This window comes from Piliocolobus tephrosceles, chromosome X (assembly GCF_002776525.5).
Source record: "Piliocolobus tephrosceles isolate RC106 chromosome X, ASM277652v3, whole genome shotgun sequence".
NCBI classification, from domain to species: Eukaryota; Metazoa; Chordata; class Mammalia; order Primates; family Cercopithecidae; genus Piliocolobus; species Piliocolobus tephrosceles.
In genome coordinates, this window is record NC_045455.1 from 11,976,205 (window position 1) to 11,994,454 (window position 18,250).

The following is an 18,250-nucleotide window of genomic DNA, read 5'->3' on the forward strand; positions in this document are numbered from 1 at the left end:
GGTACTATAATGACAGAGGTTATCACGTTGTTTACTTGATAAAGAAAAAGTAATTTCAAACTTTCAAAACCCATACCGAATATAAATTATGTTATTGGAAATGTTAGGATGAATTAAGTATCTGGTTGATTATTGGTACTCTAGGGCATTCATATCTTTGATACAACTTCACTACATAGAAAATCAAGGTCAATGCTTCATGCTTTTTCTCCTAATTTAATTAGTAGTAGGAGTGAGGGATTGGAATGTGCTTTCAGAATACGCATTAGTTCCTTTTGCTACCTTAGCAAGTCATTTAATAGAAGCCTTATGTACATTTGCACTTTCAAGTATGTGAAGTATGTGTGCTGATGAAAACTCATGTGCCGCATTGACACTAATGGCCACATTCTACCCCCTTGAACATAGAGAATACACGTGGTAGTTCATCTTAACTAAACCTAAGAGCTCTTTGTAAAATACCTTCAACTTTCCAAAACCTGAAAAGCAGTTTGGGCAGCTCGAATGCACTTGTATTCCTGATGGCAGATGACTTTAATCCCTAGTTTTCCCCAAGCATTAGTCACTCTTATATGTCCTTTCCCGGGACTTCCAAAAATCATTTTCTAAAAAGCCACATGAACTACTGTGATTATGTCACCAGACACCATTTAGATAATTCCTCAGAGTTTATTCAGGTAGTTTCAGTTGCTGTCTTGCCATTCTGTTTCTGCCCCTATATCATGTCAATTATTAGATTTTTAATAACGTAGCAGAAAATGAGGAGTTGCCTTGGGCTGCCCAAGGGTCTCTTTCCATGATTGTAGGAAATGAACATTGAAATGATACTCTCCTGAAGGCTCTGGCTTATGGGAAGAGAGTTACTTGTTGTTATTTTGTGTAGCTTTGAAGTTGACACTAGTATGACTATGTTGCTTTTGAACCACATGAGAGAAAGTAATTTAATGTTCTAGGATGTAAATACCGCAGCTCGCAAAGATTGATTGAAGTGAATGAGAAGTTCAGGTGTTGACATTAGTGTGCAGTGGAAGGGAAGTCTGAGTTTTCTTTTTTGAGAATTAAGTTAAATGCCTGTCATTTTCCTATAGTGTGTGTGGGTGTGTGTTTTACATCATGGACCCACAAAGAGGCCATAGCTCCCATTTAAACCTTCTGTCCTAGACAGAAATCCATGCACACTCATGTCCATGTTTTAGGTATACAGACCAGAGAATGTGAAGGGAGTACTGTCCTCTGCGGGCTGGAAATGATTGCTTTACCACAGGAATTCCTTCTCAATGGAATTGCTTTACTTCAGGGAAAACAGAGATGGGCAAACTGCAGTGGTCTGTGCATGTATGGATGGACCATTCTCACAACTAACCAAGCAATGTTTGCTTTTCCTCCTCCTTTCTTCCCATCACTAGTTGCCATGTACCGAGAACCATCTTTGCATGATGTTGGGGAAACAGTCCCGAAGCCTGGGGTGACGCCAAGTAAAAGCACAAGTGCGTCTGCAATAATGAATGGAGGCAAACCAGTCAACAAGAGTAAGACAACATAGCCAGATCCTCACAGGTGTTGTGACTTATTCGTCCTGAGCACAGTTGAGTGATTTATCCTCAGCAGACATTCCTGCTCCATGGCTGAAGAGCAGCAGGAAGTAAGCTAATGCTTACTCTTTGCTGTCTCCGAACTTCTCTGTTGCAAGTGGATAAATCTCAACCTGTTGCACCCCCCACAACAAGAAGACACCTGGATAACCAGCTAAACTCAGACCATGGAATGCCCTACCAGATATGGAATGCCTTTTTAATATCTTTTCTGTGACTGTGACACTTCATGTGAATGACATACTTCACAAGTACACTCGATACCTTGCCTGCTGACAGCTACCCATAATCCTTTTTGAGTCCCGTTTCAGCGAAATCTATGTGTTTAAGTTCAATTTTGTAGCACACAAATAATATTGAGTAATTTCTAGTTAGATGCTGTAAACCTGTGCTATTATGGATTTCTCTTCTTCCCATTTTTACAGGGCTGCTCGCTCCACTGTCTGTGACCTTTTGCAGGGATTTTTGTTCCTCTAAATCTTAAATGTTGCCGTTGGCTTAGGTCGGAGAGCAATCAGGGAATCAGGAAGCCTTCTAAACCTGTTATTACAAATTGCATCTATAAAGATTAAGATTGTTGTCTCTGGCTCACACTATGGATTAAACACACATATACGCTCTGTTCAGTAGCAGATACTGTGCTCCCAAGGTCGGCATTGCCTGGGTGGGAAAATGGCTCAAACACAATCCACGGAAGCTCTCTATGATATGTGTTTGACATCCCCCTCTAGTTTCTTTGTGTGTGTGTGTTTTATACATATCACAAGCTTACTGGTAATGGTAACATTTGCCTTGCCCAGCGAGCAAGACCCACTGGTTTTTGAGAAAGTGGGTCCAAAGATTTCTGTAGGCCTTGTAGGCCTGATTAAGGTTCATTTTTCATCTATTAATTCTCATTATTTGGAAAAAAAAAAAAAAAAAAAAGGAAAACCAATCATTACAACCTACAAGAATTGCGCTACCTAAATCCATTTCAAATATACTCCATCCTGTTTTTAATGAACCAAACTTACTTAACGCCATCCCCGTTTCTGGCTGCGTTCCCCTCATACTCAGCAGAGCATGGGCAAGACGGCTGTTGTGTTCTTTCCTGCAGCAGCAATGCAAACGTTAGTTATAAATTAGACTTTAATATTTTTGGTGTTTAATGACAAGTTTTTAAACTGGACATATTAGGAAAAATATTTTTTTTAGCTCAGCATGCTGAGTCCGGTACTGTGTATTTCACCAGTACATGCCTCTAACTCAGCATTTGGGACTCCTGTTGCCCAGTGGCTAGGTTAGAGGTGCCTTGCCATGATCTCAGAATACAGTCTGTTGAATTATTCTAGATGAAAATAAAGGCAAACCAACACATTCATCCATCAGGATTTTGGTCCATTCCATTTATTTCCTTTTGTTTTATTTTGCATTCTTAATTTCCTTTTTAATTTAATACTGTTTGAACTCTGAGCTTAGGGAAGACAACTACCAAGAAAGGCCAGGAACAGTTGACTACACAGTGAAGATTCCATGCAAAATGTTCAATACTGGATCTAAAGGGGTTCATACTAAACTGGGAATATATTTGTTAACTCTGTGTACACCTAATAAAATTCAATGTTTTCTTCTCAGAAGAGTTCATTGAGACCAAACTGAACCTCATTTATTGAAAATTATATGTGGGATCAATGTACTGGCCTCTTGTTATTCTTTCTATGTGGGCGGATGACCCAGTCATCATTTTCCCCATCTGCACTGTATTGGGAAATTATTTTGTCACTGCTTTCATAAATCTTCATGACAGCCCTTGCCCAGCATTAAAAAATTCTGGCCTGCTTAGCTGATTAAAGGTTTAGTATAAATTTAACTGTTTATGCTTATTTCATTTTCATATTGGATTCTACTTGAATAAATAAAAAGTTAGTTAGCAGAATGTTTGAGTAGATTTATTGTCAATGATGCTAAATTACAAATATAACAATGATTCCTTTGGTCATTTTTGATTCGGTGTTATGTCTTTTTGAAATCTACTGTTTTTTAACAGCATCAGTTAAAATAACTTCCATTAACCAATTATTTTCAGAAAACATATATCCCATAATATGTGGCCAACTATGAGTAATTAACTTGTAATCCAATCAAATGGGCTTATAGACACTACTTACAGCAACACATCACACACACACACACACCACAAACAGTCCCAGCTGTTTGTTACTGATAATCAGCCCTACTTGCTGGTTTCTTTGTCCCCTGCAAGTCTGTTTATTGGTTTAAATTATTAAGATTTATTTTTGTAAATGACTGAGATTTATGTAAATGTGTATCTCTGTGGTGTTTTATAGATGGGGTGTCTATAAGGGCATTTATCCCTATGAAGGATGTCAAATACTTTCTTCTAATATATGTTTAGACATATTGCAGAGGGGTCCTTGTTATTTGTAATTGAGTTAGGTCATTTACTTTGTGTCTGGTCTCACCTGTTGCATGGGAAGAGGACAGCACTGATGAGCTGCATGTAGTAGGTACCTGTGTATCAAGAACTGTTGGTATGTATTGCTAATTTGCATACAAAGAGTTTGTCTGCATTGTACAGTTTCTGTGTTTAATATCATTTGTTGTATTCACAAATACAACATATTGAATAAAATATTTATATGAAGGCATATTCAAAAACATCAAACAACTTTATGTAACAAAATGGCATTGCATCACCCACCAATATAGAGAAATGTCATGTAAATAAGTTGGTAAACTCAATTTCCCCCTTTACCATGCCAAAGAAAATTTTAGCTCTTTGACGATACCTCTCTTGCTATTTGTTTGGGATAAGACTTCGCCATATTTTCCCCTCAGAAATTAAGTTTGCTGTTATTAAGTAAGTGCAATCTGTCACTACTGATGTTCCGTATAGTAAACCTGATGGAATTCATTTGTATTTAAAGACCGTGTGTTTTGTACCTCCATGTGCATATGTCCATTGTATCAAGTCTCTATAATACTCCATTCCTTCTGCATGCATATCCGGTGTGGGAGGGTTATTTCTACTGATTTGTGATAGTAGCTGATTGCTTTGCCAGTCCCTCAACAATGCTCGGAAATGTCAATTGTTTTGATATTTCAAGTGACAACATTTTTGTTTTCTAATATAAGATTGCTTTTTAAAACATTTTGCTACCACTTTACTTGGAAAAATTAGAGAAGACATGCAAATTCTCCACTCTATGTAAAGAGCAAAATGGAACTGAGCATTATTTCATTACAAATCCTGAAGAATTTGGAGATTCCTGCTCTAAATGTTTGCTTGTCCTGAATGTTTTTGGGTAGGAGTGGCTTAAAGAGATACACAATGGGTCCAAAGGACTCCTGCTCCAGTTCTTCTAATAGTTTGCCTCTTGGGGAGCAAGCAGATATTCTTTATCATACCTAGCCACTTGCTTAATGCTTTAAGCACTAAAAGTTATTTTTATCAGGATGAACAATATCAGATTTGGTTGTCTTTAAAAGCAAAAACCAAAAACTTCTTATTCTTTAAGTTAGATATGTATCACTTCATTTAAAATTATCCCCCTAATATTATATAGATCATTAACATTTGAAACATAATCAGGAAGAGACCACAATGACTAATATCCAGTTGAGAAGAAGATGAAAAAATAATTGAAATTTTTTCCATTTAAATTAATTCAGAACAAGGCTATACCAAGGGAAAGCGATTGGGCTAAATCCTCAATTTTTTTTTTTTCCAAAATGCAGGCACATCAAAATCCAGGATGTACACTGTCTTACTTTGAGGGAAATAGTAGTCATAGCTTAGGTTTCTTAGCCTACAAGGTGACACATGGGGCCTTTGACTCTCTTGAATAAGGAGTAGGGTTTCAAAGTGTTGACAGTTGAGTCTGCAAACTAAGCCTGAGTTATATTTTAGTTTTTTTTTTTTTTCTTGGTTTTCACTAAGTCTAATTCCAATGTCTACTGGCAGAGATTGTATTTGCATTTGAAGTGCTGGAAGGCAGTACTTCCAAAGTGCTGTTGGAATCCAGATAAACTCAAGGAGCCCAGAAAGACAATGGGTATAATGGCTCTCCCCTTATGACTTAGCACTGTAGTTGACTTTTTTAAAAAAGTCCTTGGGTGGAATACCTCAGTGATGATTTGCCAAACGAGCAGGGTTAGTGCCAACACCTTCTCTAAACTTGTTGCATCTCTTCCAATTGACATTAATCCCACAGCAACTTCCTAAAAACAGGAAAAAGCCAATGAGATTTGCTTATTTTCTCTCACTCATTACAAGTTTGTTCTTGCCCTGCTTGTTTTTAGGAGGGAGTTTCTATCATAGAGTTGAAAAAGTACAAAATCATATTTAAGATGGAAAGAATCTATGTCTTTACATGTAACTATTTTATTTTTTCCAATCTAAATTCAATCACTTCTTAATAGATATATTCGTGTTTGCATTGCTGACATCAAAACCACACACACACACATATACACACAAATAAACATAGGGGATAGAAATAAGTAAAAATAAAATATTTCTGTTTTCAAAGAAGAAGCATTCCTTAGAGTTTAGGTACCATGAAACTTACACTATAATACAGTTCCAGTACTATGGTTTCTAACTAAATGAACATTAGAACAGAGCTGACTATATTTTCATCTTTGTCCAAAATTTTAGATGAGTCACATTTTGAACTTTATGGTATGATAATTTCCCAATATCTAAATTCTTTTTCTGAGAAAACAAATGTTGAGGACATTTTTGACACTCTTCTTACATGAGACTATGAAAAAGAGCAGCACTTTTGTTGCAGTTGTTGTTGTTAATAAAAAGGATAATAACATACAGAGGATTATAAGAAAAACAAGACACACCTGAGGTTTTCTGATGAGCTGTAGAGAATCAGGGGCAGTTCCAGTGGCGCTGAGGCTGACAAAGTACTGCCCAGTCGCTAGCCAAATCCACCCTTAATTTGTTTTTGTATGGCCTGGGAGCTCAGAAGGAATTATTATTTTTTTTACAGCTTTACAGTATTAAACAGAAACCAACAAAGAAGAATATGAGACAGGGATGTATGTGGTCCATAAAGTTTAACTTTCTGGTCCTTGACAGGAGGATAACCGCTGTGGTAAGGGAAATCCAAAGGTCATTTGTATTACGATGGCTAGATAATGTAATGAATTCCAATGTCTGTGCATCAGCAAATACGTCATCAAAATTGCTACAAAACAATAATAATAGGTTGTTTGCAGCTTAAAATGTTTAGGTAGTGAAGAGGAAAGAATATAACCTACATTATTTATTGACTACTTATATTTCCCTCATTTTACAAAAAAGATATATCAATTTACATAATAATAGAACTACAATATGGTTGCACTCCTTAATCTCAGGATAGAGATAACAATTTTATAAATCTATTACATTATGAGAACATTGTTAGGACTATAAAACTCAGCATCAGTTAAATGTTCTCTTAAAATAGTTTTCAATATTCAATTTTTAAGTAACTCAGTGGATGCATATTTTCCTTATTTTTGGAAATTTGACTTATAAAGTTTAAGCCATGACTCTAGAATATTTACATCATTAAAATAAAATTTCCAAGTAAAAATTTTCATTTTAAAGTAATACAGAAATGATTTTGCTACATTATTCTAGGATTTTACAAAATAATTCACCTTTAGAAAAAAAGTGGTTTTTTTAGCTCTAAATAATTACAGGTTGCCTAAACTAATGTGTATAAGTAGATTTACCTGTAAATATGTAAGGGAAGTCCCAATTATTGTACACTTTCATAATTCAATGTGAATTTCATACAAAGCAAAGTTTCACCATAAAGAAAATAAACATTTTGTTCCTATCACTGAGTGAATATTTGTAATTTCTATTTAAACCATTTCTAGATTTTTTTTTTTTTTTTTTGGTCCTTTGTGAGCTTCTGAGATTGGTGCCATTTTATCACAGTATTTCTCTTCTTGACTTCTTTGCATGACCCCAGGTTTCCAGTAAGGTATCCTTAGAAAAAAGAAAGTATTTTAAGGGAAATGGATGCATACTTCAGGCCCATTATATATGTAACTCAATATTGTCTTTTTAAAAGGCCACATTACCATGGAATAAATTAAAATAAAAAATCAGATTTCTTGTACATATAACCCCTGCCCAGTTTTAAAAATGTGATGTCTTATTTCTAGAAACCTAAAATAGATCTCCCTAAATAACAATTCATTTTTAAATAAATTATCAGCAGGTAAATATATACTGACACAGAGTATAAACAACTTCTGTCACTATTTATTTAAAATGTTAAATTGTACATTTTTCATAATTTCTTTCTTTAAGAGAATCTTCTTTGATGAGTTTAAAGTGAGAGTAGACAAATGACTTAGTGGCTAAATGATTTAATGTCAAATGACTTAATGACCAGTTTTTGCCCTTGATCCAGCCCCAATCTGATATTCTACCTCCTGTGTGTTTGTCTTCATTGTCCCCATATTAAAATGTTGACTGATACGGAATTCTGGAAAAATCTGATCAATTGATTAATGTGAATATGCATGTTTTCCTTAGATTCTAATATGGTCTTTCTTGTTTAAGAATGGGGATTTCTAATAGCCATATAACTCAGTGTTTCTCAGCTTGGGCGCCACTGACACATGGGGCTGGCTAACTCCTTGTTTGGGGGCTGTCCTGTGCACTGCAGGATGCGGAGCAGCATCCCTGGCCTCCACCCACCAAATGCCTACAACGTACTTCCCCACCCCACCCAGTGTGACAATCAAAATTGTCTGTAGATGTTGCCAAATGTCTTTTGGGTGGAAAAATTGCTCTCGTTAGGAACCACTTATGTTAATTATGGAAGAAACATTTTTTTCTAGTGTTATTTGCATCTAAATTTGCATAACTTGTTTCTAATAGGTACTCGGATTTCCTTCGTAATTCAGAAATAGAAAAATATACAATGGTCTTTTTAACCTGTCCTAGTGGTGATTACACAGGGTTTCCTTTGCATTTATATGTTCTAATGGCCTAGAAAAAACAAGAATCCAGACCTCTCTCATGTAATTGTTAAGGATATTCTGAGCCAAGCCAGATTTCACATGCATTTCCATTCCATCCATCCCAGCATTCACAGTTTCCACAGCTACAGATTCCATTCCCTGCAATAAAATACAATTCATCCTTGGTTGATTTTCTTATTGTGCAATGATGTTATTATTACATTTTATTAAGCAGCTATGAGACATCTAATCTTTCAAACAATTAGTGGCATTTATTTGGTGCCACCCTTTACCGACCAAATAGTAAGCATCGTGTATCAGTCCAACTAGGCTTTTAGGTGACAATTTTGTTTTCCTTAGAGAGCAAGTTATGTCTGACTTATGAATAAATACTGAAAAACATAAAGCTCTTTGACATAACATGAGGCAGGCCAAGTAATCAGCAAAGAGAGTCTTACGTAGTAAGGATGGGCAGAAAGCAAGGGTCTAACTTAATGACACTCAGAGTCATCTTTTACCTTCAGCTAGAGCTGAGAAGGACATGTCTCTGTTTCCTCTGTAACTTGGCACAACAAACGAATTTATAATCAATTATGAGGGACTCAATAAATTGGGATAGCAGTGGCTATGACACGGCTGAGCCCTCTTTATACCTCTCCCCAATACACACATCCAGTTCCCTAAAAGCAACCCACACATCAACTAGTGGTACCCAGATTCTGTTTAAAAGAATATTCCATTCCCTATACCATGTTCAAAGTAAAATGTGCCAAGAAAATTCTTTTCTGTGTTCAACATATAACTAGATACATGTGAGTTTGTGTTGGGGAGGTTACTTTGTGGAAGTATTGCAAATAATCACAAAATTTAGCTTCATTCTCTTGTATTCTTCTACGCCCAGGAATAACGTCAGAGTTTTTTCCCAAATGCCCACTTTGCCTTTGGTAGATATTCCATATTCACAGTTGGCCCTGTTGGTCCGGCCACCTAAAGCATTGCATGATGAGTGTCGCTTAGCTCTATAACAAACTGTGGCATAGAGCAATTAGAAAAGGTTAATACTGCACCTGTACAAATGAGACCATCATGTTTGTCGCAGTCTCTGTCATCACAGTCACAGAATTCCCCAGAAATATACCATTCTTCAGCAGAACAAATGCACTTCCCACAATGACAAGAACCTGAAATTACAAAGGCTATTACTCGCCATCACCGTACAACTAAAGGTTTCCATCTCGAATACAATCTCGTTGACACACTGACAACAGGCTTCTAATAACCCATCATCCAAAGGTAAAAGTTTATTGAATGGCTGGTTTCTCAGAGGGGAGCTTTACTTACTGTAATTCATAAAGGTCACCCAGGAAAGCCTTCATTATGGATCTAGACAGTTGCAATTAGCCTTGAGCAAATGTCCCATGGCCCAGTCTGGTTGAAATGTCAATGACAGCAGGATGGGGTTGATTCTTATAGATGGTCTTCCAAAAAAGTATTCAAAAATAGATTTTTCCCCCTGAATTGAATCATATTTTTCAAGTGCCTCTTCTTTAAAGGCATTGAATAGGGAATTGTATTAAATTAGGTTGCATTTCTAATGAAAACAACTACTAAAGTATTGTGCTTATAATTTTGGATTTTGGTTTACATGATTTTCTTGGAATAGGAGCACACCAGCATATTGGGTGGCTAATTAAAGTGCTAAAAGTGCACACAATCACTCAGTATATTTGCCTCGTGAGATCGTATCCTCAGGACTGTCATAATCTAGGATAGCTCAAATTACTCCCAAAGTTCATCTTTTATGAGTCCCTGGATTCAACTCTTTTTCCCTCCACCCATTTCTCCTCCTACCTAATTAAAACACTTCCTCTTTGGTTATTTAAAATATCTTTATTTACTGAGTAAAAACTTTTATTAAAGATATATTTAAAATAAAAGAAAATAAATGAGATGAAGGGTATCCAACATAGGAGTAAGTTCTCTCAGTTTAAACAGCTTTCCATGACAGGCTAAAAACCCTTACATGGAAAAACTGCCTCAATGACAACAGGAAAGACTTTACAATGAAAAAGAAACAAATAAAAAGGACTTCCTTCTCCTTCTATTTCCTTGGGTTGGTTGTTCTTTCCAAACATGACTTCCCTTTACTAAAAGGTGGCTATCAGTAATTTTTTAAGTCAAAAGTCACATTGAAAGATTGTGCAGTTGAAAAAAGTATTTTGACATATTTAACAAAACTGTAGAATTGGTAAGTTCAAAATACATTAAAAAGGGGCAAGAATCAATCATTAGTGCTTCTTTTAAAACACAGTGATTAAAAAATGAGTTAACAGCCTAGGTGATTAAAGTGATTATGGAAAAGGAGTTGTGGTCATCACAGATATCATGAAAGGATTCAGGTTCATGTGTCTCAACTACGTGATATTTCATATCAGGGAAACTGGTATATGCATTTTAGCTGCAAAACTCCCCAAAATCCAAATTAAATGTTTGCCATTTCTTGACACATTTCTCAAGGTAAGAGTTCAGTCAGAATTATTTATATTGTGACAATTGTGTTTTCATTTATTTTTAACTTCTTGAGTAGCTATGGCATAATTCTATTTAGTCTTGACTTGTTTTCCTGAGGGTCCAGGTTGACTTGCATGCTCTTGAGCAAAATATACACATTTTCTCAGTTTTAATAACTGACTGACATCCCAGTGGTTTCTCAGGACCCGGGGAGGTGCTCCTCCCAGGTCAGTCTGCAAGGGATGCTGGTTCCCTTGTGATCTCATCAAGGTGAGAAATTTTCTGATTTTAGAGATTTCTTTATCCTAATTTTAAAGACTTTCTTTCACATTTCTAGGCATAAAAATGTGCAGCACTCGACTGCTTGTTTAACACATGGATAGTGATATATCTGCCAACAAAGACCACATGGAGTACTTCACTGACTATCAGAGTCGTTTCCTCAGAAGGCACCATACTTAGTGTTTTATTTCCATGAGTGGAGGAAGATTAATTGTTTGAAATACTTGACTGTTTTTAGTTGTTTCTAAAGTAGTGTCTGATTTTATATGCCCATAATATTCATATATACACCCACGATATCATTTTATATATGTCACAATTCATGAAAAGATCTTATATTTCATCTTCAAACTTATCCTCTGGCCCTGGAACTGTTCTAATCACTGCTCTTGCTTCTGGAATGCTTAGCTTCATGCCCTAGTAAAGCATTTTCAGAAAACTGGTAAGCTCAGCTAAAGTTAATATGGCATATATGGATAGAGCATTTGATGAGTAAATTCCAGTTCTGAAAGTCTACTAGTCGCTGAAATACTTAGAATAAAAAATGAGGATTGATTTTGTATGTGTCATGAAACAGTAGCTTTTCTAGGTCAGCATTTTCCCAGCTGTGTTATTCTTTCTTGTTTGTCAATGCTCAATGCATCTTAGAGGTAGGAAATTCTTCTACTGCTTGTGAAACTAGAACTAGATAGCATATAGTAATAACACAGTGTGAATACTTATTAGGACATATTATAGCATTTTCCTTGTAGAACGCTGTAACTGTTTTCTTCCATAACAGGGGTCAAATTGTGCCTCTCTTAAATGGGAAACACACAGGGAGAGGGTTCCATCAGACAGATGTAGACTGCATGACTATCAAGAGGGGAGAAATGGTTCAACTCAGCTGGCCAAGACCCACTCACACCCCTGAGACCCAGCCCAGCCAGAGAACAGCTGGCTGATCTTGGCAGGAGTTTTAGGGTGGATAGTTCATCACCACGGCACCACTAATCCATTCATTTTCTTTCTCAATATAAGGACCCTTAAGAATGTTTCCATCTCCCTTCGGTGCATTTTTGCTGGCTTCCATCCCTGGGGAATCAGTCACATTTTCTCATGTGTCTTCAGGGCATCTTAGGACATAGAAATGGGAAAGAAATGAAATTTTACCTTCAAAGATGAGAATGGAAGAGAGAATAAAGGAAACTGCCCTGGACCTCACAGGCAGTAAACAAACAGTTAACTGAAGACTTCACTCTGATTCAATCCACTCTTCTTTTTAGTGATCTGCCTATCTGTGATGTATCTCCCGGCAAAAACTTTCATATATAGTAGTTTAAAAATAAGCTGTTTGTTCCTGCAGGTCTGACTGCACAGACATATTGAGCGAGGCAACTTGAACACCAGGCTGAGGCTGATTTTGTGAAGTATCTTTCACTCTTTCTCTTTCTGGGGATGTGGGACAGGTCACGGTGGGTGAGTGAGTGTGTATGCTGGACTTCTTTGGGTGATGTGGGACCCAAGAAGTATCACTGAGAGTTTAAGGAGACAATTAATGACGTGTTTACAGCCATTGTCGCACAACAGCATCTGTAAGAAGATTGGATGTGATTACCTGGATCTAGCTTGAAGTAATCAAGGCAAAGATATAATTGTGTAGTCTGGGATCCAAATAAATCAATCCCCAAGTGAACAAAACAACCCACAATGGATTATATCATGTACTTTGCAAAGGTAGCGAAGCTTAGGGGAGACCCGGCATGGCACTAACCTCATCTCTCTTGGTTATTCACAAAAACTATTTGAGTCTAAGGGCAAGGTACCTTTGTCCGTTGCCCATTCCATGACTAATGTTGGACTTTCTTTTTCATTCAAGCCTGACAAAATGCTGCAACCTGACATCCCAGCAGGCAGTTTTCACTATTGTACTAACTACTCCATCTGTTATGAAGGTCACAACAATGTATCTTGTTTTAAATTTTTCTATGGAGTGATTTATTGTCTTGGCTATAAATTTGTAAAGAAATAAAACGCTATTTCTTCATCGTCTCCTGAGGTGATGGCTTTATTGACAGCTCATGGGAAGTGCACATTTCAGCCTTTTGGTGGCTACGGGCCACCAAGCGATGTGCCATGGTGATCCTGTGCCCACTGCTCAGATCTGTCCCATAATCAAATAAAGAAGGACTCTGAATATCTTCTGTGACGATCAGGGTGAGGGACTTCTTCCATTGACAAATTTGAGAAAAATTATAGAATATTTGGTCAAGTCCATGAGATTGATCAAGAAATACATGGCCCCAGTCAAAAAATCAGAAACAGATTTTTCTTTTCCATCATCACGTTAAAGCCCCTTAGTCTATTTCATGCGTTACTTTTCCTGTGGTTCTCAGGGTGGGTTGTGGGGTGGTGCTCCTCACTGAAACCAGGAGTAACTGTGGCATCCCCATTATCCTCTGTGCCTACCATACATCACAGTTCCGTGATCCTGGTTTTATCCCCTTTCTTCATCGATAATCCAACAATGATGTCTCCATAATGGGAGAAAAGAAGGGAGATCACAATCAGCTGCTGCCAAAAGTCCGAAGGCCCATCCACTAACATGAATATCAAAATGTGCAGCCTTGGGGCAGCTTTCATATTTTCTTTTGAGTTTAAAGACTCCCAAACTCTCCATCCATTGAAGGATAAACAAATAGTTTAGACAAATATGCTTTCAACCCTTCATTGATCTCTGAATATACTGCCACTACCCAAAGCAAACAATTTGCAAAGGCATTAGCTAGAGAGACTCTTTGGCTTTGTTTTGTTTTGTTTTGAGGAAACGCCTTTAAGTCAATATTTAGTCATCCTATTTTTTTCTTTGTATTTACTACATTTACGATGCTGAAAGATGAGAATCTTTCCTAGGGCTATAATGACTTTCATAACAACGTTTATTTCTTGAAAAGAAACAACTCTTGTTGCATGACCTTCAGTTTAGGAAATGGAAGACTGCTATTTGTTACCCTGGAGGGTATGGCTTTGTGTGTTCTTCCTGTACTCGCAGTTGGACACGTCTTAAGGACGACCCGCTTATGGACAGTGTTCATGATTCAATAGTGAGTGTAGTAAACACATAAACACAAACACTAGTTGACTTTTAAAATAAACAAATATAAATAAGCATACTAGTGTTTTAATACATATGGGTATCCTCATTCAGTAGCGCTTCTGTGAAAAGCTTCTATTCTTCTCCCAATGACAATGCCATTACAGAAAACCAAGTCAAAACGTATCTAAACTTAAGTGCTCTACGTCTGAAGCAATGCTCAGAGGAAAAAAAATCTGATTCAAAAACTATTCATTCTTGGTATCTTTTTATACACAGATCATTCCCTTCTGATCTGATAACATCTCTTTTATTCCATTCTACTTCTCTCTTGCAGTTTAATTCCATCACTGCCTCCTTTCCTGCTTTTCTTCATTAATCTCCTTCTCCCTAATTCTTTCCCTTGTTTTCTTCCTTTTAACCTTTCTTTTTGGTTTTCCCAACACAGCTTGAATTCAAGGTAGGTGTTTCTAGAGGCTGAGGCCCCCTGAGAACAGAACTGGTAGAAGATTTGTTTGGGGCTTGAAATTAGATTGAATTAATGAGAGAACAAACAAGGCACAAAGCGATTGCTTTAAACCATTTTCCACCTGCCTGCTGTAATGGCATTAGGTTGAAGGCATGGCCTCCTTGCCTGAGCATTATAAACACAAGTGTTGAACACAGAATTCCTGGAAACCAAGGACACTGTCATCTATTGAAGTGAACACGTTTGCATTCATTTTCATCCCCCGTCTTGGCACCACAGACAGTCACAGCATCCATCCTCTTTGATGTCTGAAGCTCTGCCAAAAAGGCTCTTTCAACCTGATAGCATTGGTCTTGCGTACAAGACAAAACAAAAGCTACTGTTTAGGGGACAGAGGGCACATCTTGCTTCAGAGACCTCCTTCCTTTATGTGTGTGGCAGCCTCACTGGTGTGGTTCTTTGGTAACAGGATTCAGTGTCTCTAGTACACTTCTGCTTTGCTGTCTTCTTCAGAAAGTTATTTACGTGGTCATCCTGACCAGCAGAGGCATTTGAGGGTAAATGAATCTTCAGCCAGAGCTGTGCCTTGTCTGAAAAAAAAGTGTGTCTGTTGTGTAAAGAGGATACTGAGCTGAAGAGAAGAGCTGGGAAGCCCCATAACTTCAGTTTCTTTGAAGCGCTGCTCCCCAGACATGAGGTGAGAATCTTTCAGGTTCCCTGTGTCTTCCCAGTCACTAGCAAAGAAGAACACAATGGCTTTCTAGATGATGCCATATGCACTACAATGGCAGGATTTTAAAGTCCCTTCAAGAATAGTATACAGAAACATCAAAATCAAGGTGTTCAAATTTTAATCTACTAGCATTCTTTACTCAGGGGAAACCTCTTCCAATTTTTCTGTCTCTGTGTGTGTGTGTGTGTGTGTGTGTGTGTGTGTGTAGGATGGGAGATGGGGAAGGCTTGCTTTTTCCTTGAATATGTTTCCATGGCAAATGTTTTATTGGGTTGGTGGCTTCTATTCAACCAACTTGTAGGTTATAACCATTTGGCAGGCTTTTGTTTTCTTTGTTTAATTATTACACACACACACACACACACACATATATATATATACATTTTGGAGATGGAGTCTTGCTCTGTCACCCAGGCTGGAGTGCAGTGGTGCGATCTCGGCTTACTGCAATCTCCCTCTCCTGGGTTTAAGCTCTTCCCCTGCCTCAGCCTCTCAAGTAACTGTAATTATAGGTGTGAGCCACAATGCCTGCCTAATTTTTTGTATTTTTTTAGTAAGTAGATTTTTGTATTTTTCACCATGTTGGCCAGGCTGGTCTAGAACTCCTGACCTCAAGTGATCCACCCGCCTTGGCCTCCCAAAGTGCTAGAATTACAGGCATGAGCCACGGTGCCCAGCCGAACAATTACCTATTTTCTTATATCAGGCTGCACATGTTCACTTGGAACAATTGGTGATTTTTAGGTCAAAGAAAATCCATCAGACTTGTGGGATACTACCCTCCCCCATAGCTTTTCTTTCCCTTTTAAAAAATTAAACCAAATTAAACTAAATACTTAGTATCCTTTTCATCTTCTCACACCTTTAATCCTCCCCTAATCCACATACAGCTAAATAATTGAGCCCCAGAAGTTCCCAAAGTCATACCTTTGGGCAGCTCAGATGCTAGTGGTTACTTGTCTGCAGTTCTGAGCGGTGTCGTTTCAGACGTGAGCCCAAAAATCATTCTTTTGCCTTTTTCCCCCTTTTGTGGGTCCATTTAGTACCCAGTATATTTTGTTGTCCTAATTTCTTCATAAAAGTATTAATTCTATTTCATTCAGCAATAACTTTGCATACAAGGATATTTTTGCCTGAATCTTCTCACATGCATTTCATTTTCTTAGATCCAAAACTTCATTTGGTTAATCCTCAAGCTTCAAGTTGGGTACAGCAGAGGACATAGTGGTTTGCTTTCATGCAAAGTTCAGTCTGGGAAAGACAGTTGCTACATGCTGTTCTACAAATCATGTGTCAGAACAGGAATCGAGTCCAGGCTCCAGCAGAGATACTCACCCTTCCCCGAGCACAATATGCCATCTGCTGATTCACACAGATTCTTGCTTTGTTCTTCCGTCATGTTACACTTCCGCGGATGTTGGCAGAGCTTTCCAAACCATCCTCTCTCACAAACGCAGCGACCACAGGAACATGTGCCATGGCCTGTGAAGCAACCACAGAGAGGGGGTGAGAGGAGAGGACGAGGAAATTACCAGCTGAAGCAGAGAGTTTAAAGAAAGAAATGTGTAAACCATAGGATCTCATTTCCCATCCAACATATTTTTCTTTATGCATAGTCAATTTGGCATGTAATTGTTTAAAAGAACTTACAACAGAGTTCTAGCTTAACACAATAAATTTGAATGTAGCATAGGAGACGGACTTGAGGGAAAGAAATCTTGCAATAATTTAAAATGGAATTATACCACCCTTTCTTGATAGAAAATACTTCTTCATTTGCATTTTTATCAGTATAGAGTCTTAGTGCTATTCTTCATTGCACACACTATGCCACTCAGACCAATTTGCAAGGCTACTCATATTACCACTGCTGGCAGTATTTATTGATTGTTCTCCTATTGCTTACTAACAAAACAAAAGGTTAACTTTCATAGAAATGGCATTTGGCACTATATTACTTTATCTGTATACCTCTCTGCTTACTAATAACAGATATAAGTGGAAGTTATGGTGTCTATTATTGCATAAAAGTTAACATCAGCTTGGATTCCTGTTTGGCACATTTTTTTCTGGTTTGGTTCCTGACATTGGTTCCTGGTTTTTAAGATGTTTATCTTTTGGTATACATGCAACATTCTATTTGTGACAGCTATATATAACAGGATGTATACCTGTTTACTTGCTTGCCACCAACACACCATTAGATTGCATGATACTCCATTTCAATTTCTTCTATTTCAGTTTCTACTCAACCCTTTATTCCTTTTCCTAATAAGTGCATTGCCTTACAGCAGGGTCTCTCTCAATCAACTATTTGCCTAGCAAAGAGTTACTGAGTATCTGTTATGAACAGAGCATTGTGCTAGGCAATAGGGGATACAAAACCAAGCACCATGGACAAAGTGGTCCCTGCTCTTCTTCCAGGTACAGATACGCTCATCATTCACACTGATAAGCCTCTCTGAAGCTGTTGACACCATTCTCTCCTGACCATTAGCTCTGGCAGGACGCTCAGGAGGGAACCTTACTCCATCTGCTCACCCTCCATTCAGCTCTGCACAGGGAGGATGAGTAACCAATGCTTAATGCTTTGGGATTAATTA

The 18,250-nt window shown here is 37.6% G+C and overlaps 2 protein-coding genes across 8 annotated transcripts in view; one reads left to right on the top strand and one right to left on the bottom strand.

Moving 5' to 3' along the window:
* The window catches only part of FGF14 (fibroblast growth factor 14), a 680,734-nt gene extending 676,228 nt beyond the window's left edge, over nt 1-4,506 (top strand). For 3 of the 5 annotated variants that reach the window (XM_023218008.3, XM_023218007.3, XM_023218005.3), the window contains one exon: nt 1,407-4,506. In XM_023218008.3, coding sequence (XP_023073776.1) covers nt 1,407-1,543 — 137 coding nt within the window. In that variant the 3' untranslated portion in view covers nt 1,544-4,506. The remainder of the gene's footprint in view (nt 1-1,406) is intronic. The other 2 variants (XM_023218004.2, XM_023218006.2) reach the window with 1 other exon arrangement.
* The window catches only part of ITGBL1 (integrin subunit beta like 1), a 258,687-nt gene continuing 243,389 nt past the window's right edge, over nt 2,953-18,250 (bottom strand). For 2 of the 3 annotated variants that reach the window (XM_023218002.1, XM_023218001.2), the window contains 3 exons: nt 16,983-17,129; nt 9,647-9,760; nt 7,851-8,738 (listed from right to left, as the gene is read on the bottom strand). In XM_023218002.1, coding sequence (XP_023073770.1) covers nt 8,647-8,738; nt 9,647-9,760; nt 16,983-17,129 — 353 coding nt within the window. In that variant the 3' untranslated portion in view covers nt 7,851-8,646. Of the gene's footprint in view, nt 6,797-7,850; nt 8,739-9,646; nt 9,761-16,982; nt 17,130-18,250 lie in introns of those variants that run through there. The other variant, XM_023218003.3, reaches the window with a different exon arrangement.